The following is a 2,092-nucleotide window of genomic DNA, read 5'->3' as shown; positions in this document are numbered from 1 at the left end:
GGAGTCCCAGTGTTTATGTGCTGTTTTTGAAAAAGACTGTTCCCATTGGCTTCAGACAATCCACTGGCTGCTACTGCAACAACTGAGCCTTTGAGCCTGCTTCTCTCTGAGAGGAGAAGCATCCATAAAGTAGTCCCCGACTATTTTTCCAGAGGAGGGGTGCAAATCAAGAGCTTTAAACCTCAACTGCTCCCCAGAGAGTTTGCTAGACTTCAACCCTGCATTCTGTTCCCTGACTTTGTGCACCGTCAAGTTGCAGCTCTGTCCGTAAAACACACTCTGTGGTAGTTTGACCTCTTCTTCAGTCCTGGTTTGACAGGTGAACCTGACGGTCTGAGGGTCAGGGGACACATTGGGGTCTCCTAATGGACTGTGCGTGGGGCTCCCGGGCCCCCTGTAGAAAAGGCCTTTTCCTTTATGTGAATGCATTTGAGTGGGAGTCTGTGAGAATGTTTTTCTGTTGAGTTTTTGAAAGGCCTGCTGATAAGGAGGAGGATTTTTGGGCTCTTTACATTGTAAACTCATTTCAATATCAGTGATGTTCCTCTGATGATGTGGCGGAGATGATTTTTCGTTCGGCAAGCTGTTTGAGTTTTGGTAGTCTGCGCCATTTTGAGCGAGCAAATCAGATTGTCCCTTGTCTGGAGAGTCCTGAGGAGAATGACGAGTCATACAGGTGGACAGAGAAAATGGACTGTCTATTGAACTCACAGATGTATGTGTTGGTGAAGTTCCTGTCGATGACACATTGGAGGTTGGTGGAGTTTGTTTTTCTCTCATGAAATTCAGTTGTTGAAAGCTTTGTTCCAAAACCAAATTATCATTGACCTCATCAGGTCTCTTAAACTCTTCATGTTTTCCACTTTCTTGGGTTACTTCCTGCTGATGAGAAGTCAAAGCAATGGTGGACATGGAGCGTCTGTATAATTTAAGGGATCGGAGCTGTCGCACTGCAGGTGAAAAGTTCCTGAGTTGTGCCAATGGGGTGGAAGACGGCAGGTGGTTTTCTGGAATATCGAGGTCACAATCACTCAGTGACATGAGTGAGTCCATACTACGACTGTCTTTCAGAGGACGGCTCTTAGAAATGTCCTCTGTGTCTGTATTCACCTCATTCTTTAGACTCTCATAACCTGAATCTGACATCTGCTGCAGGGACCCAACTAGAGGCGGGAAGAGGAAAGAAATATATAGACTATAAATTTTTTTTAAACATAGTAAAAGAAATTGTGTGAAAATGTGTTGATGTTGATGTTTATGAAGTTACAGTATTTTTTGAACTGATCTGGGGTCTTCATGTCATTTTAGGAAAAGTTGTTATAAATAATGCTGAAATAAAATACATTATAAATATTAGATGAAATATTTAAAAATATTGAATCTAAAAACATTAACATAATTAAATAAAAATTATAAATGTTGCCTTGGCAGCTTACTAAAATAAATGAGTATTTTATGTTACTTTCCTATACATTTTCAACAAGGGAAAAAATCAAGTTGATTTAATCACTAACTAATCATTTCTTAAATTAAAAAGCAGTTGAATTAGCTGAAGCACATTTTTCCGGCTGAAAGAAATATTATACAGTGTTGTTTTGTGTTGGTGTGTTGTGAATTCTGTATGTATTTATAGTAACCTGATCCACTGTTGCTTCTATTGTCCTCAGTCAAATCCATTAAGAGGGTTATAATTTCATCCCCAAACAACGCACAGCAGTTGTCAATCAAGACACGCACAAGGTCACACACCTGTGTACAGATTACATTGGCAATTACATTTACCTTTCCTTTCCTATTTCTATTATATTTTCCATTCACTGCCATTTTCGTGTTCTTTGAGAGCCATAACGATGATTACTTCAGCAGATCCTCTGTATAGTAATCTGGTAATAATAAAGCATGTGCATGTGCGCTTACCTTTTTGGCGTCTTTTTCATGAGATAGCGATAGTTTGCAATTCCACAGACAGCTAGGTGCTATACACACAGCCAGGTTAAAAGAGGTCATCTGGTTGTGCTCAGCATTGAGTTGTATGTGGTGCAGCATCGCTATCATGTGTCTCAGCAGCAGGAGATTTTCTTTAGGTAAAAGC

At 40.2% G+C, this 2,092-nt stretch overlaps 1 protein-coding gene across 1 annotated transcript; it reads right to left on the bottom strand.

Annotated features, from left to right (window-relative positions):
- Positions 1–6: 6 nt before the first annotated feature.
- LOC107576453 (uncharacterized) lies at positions 7–2,088 on the bottom strand (the record flags this gene model as incomplete). The annotated part of the gene is made up of 3 exons (XM_016262624.1): positions 7–1,163; positions 1,638–1,749; positions 1,918–2,088. Coding segments are annotated over 3 exons (1,395 nt in total), but the record flags the coding sequence as incomplete, so codon positions are not given.
- Between the last annotated feature and the right edge of the window lie 4 nt (positions 2,089–2,092).

Source organism: Sinocyclocheilus grahami, unplaced genomic scaffold (genome assembly GCF_001515645.1).
Source record: "Sinocyclocheilus grahami isolate Dianchi unplaced genomic scaffold, SAMN03320097.WGS_v1.1 scaffold3700.1, whole genome shotgun sequence".
NCBI classification, from domain to species: Eukaryota; Metazoa; Chordata; class Actinopteri; order Cypriniformes; family Cyprinidae; genus Sinocyclocheilus; species Sinocyclocheilus grahami.
This window is presented reverse-complemented; position numbering and strand designations above follow the sequence as displayed.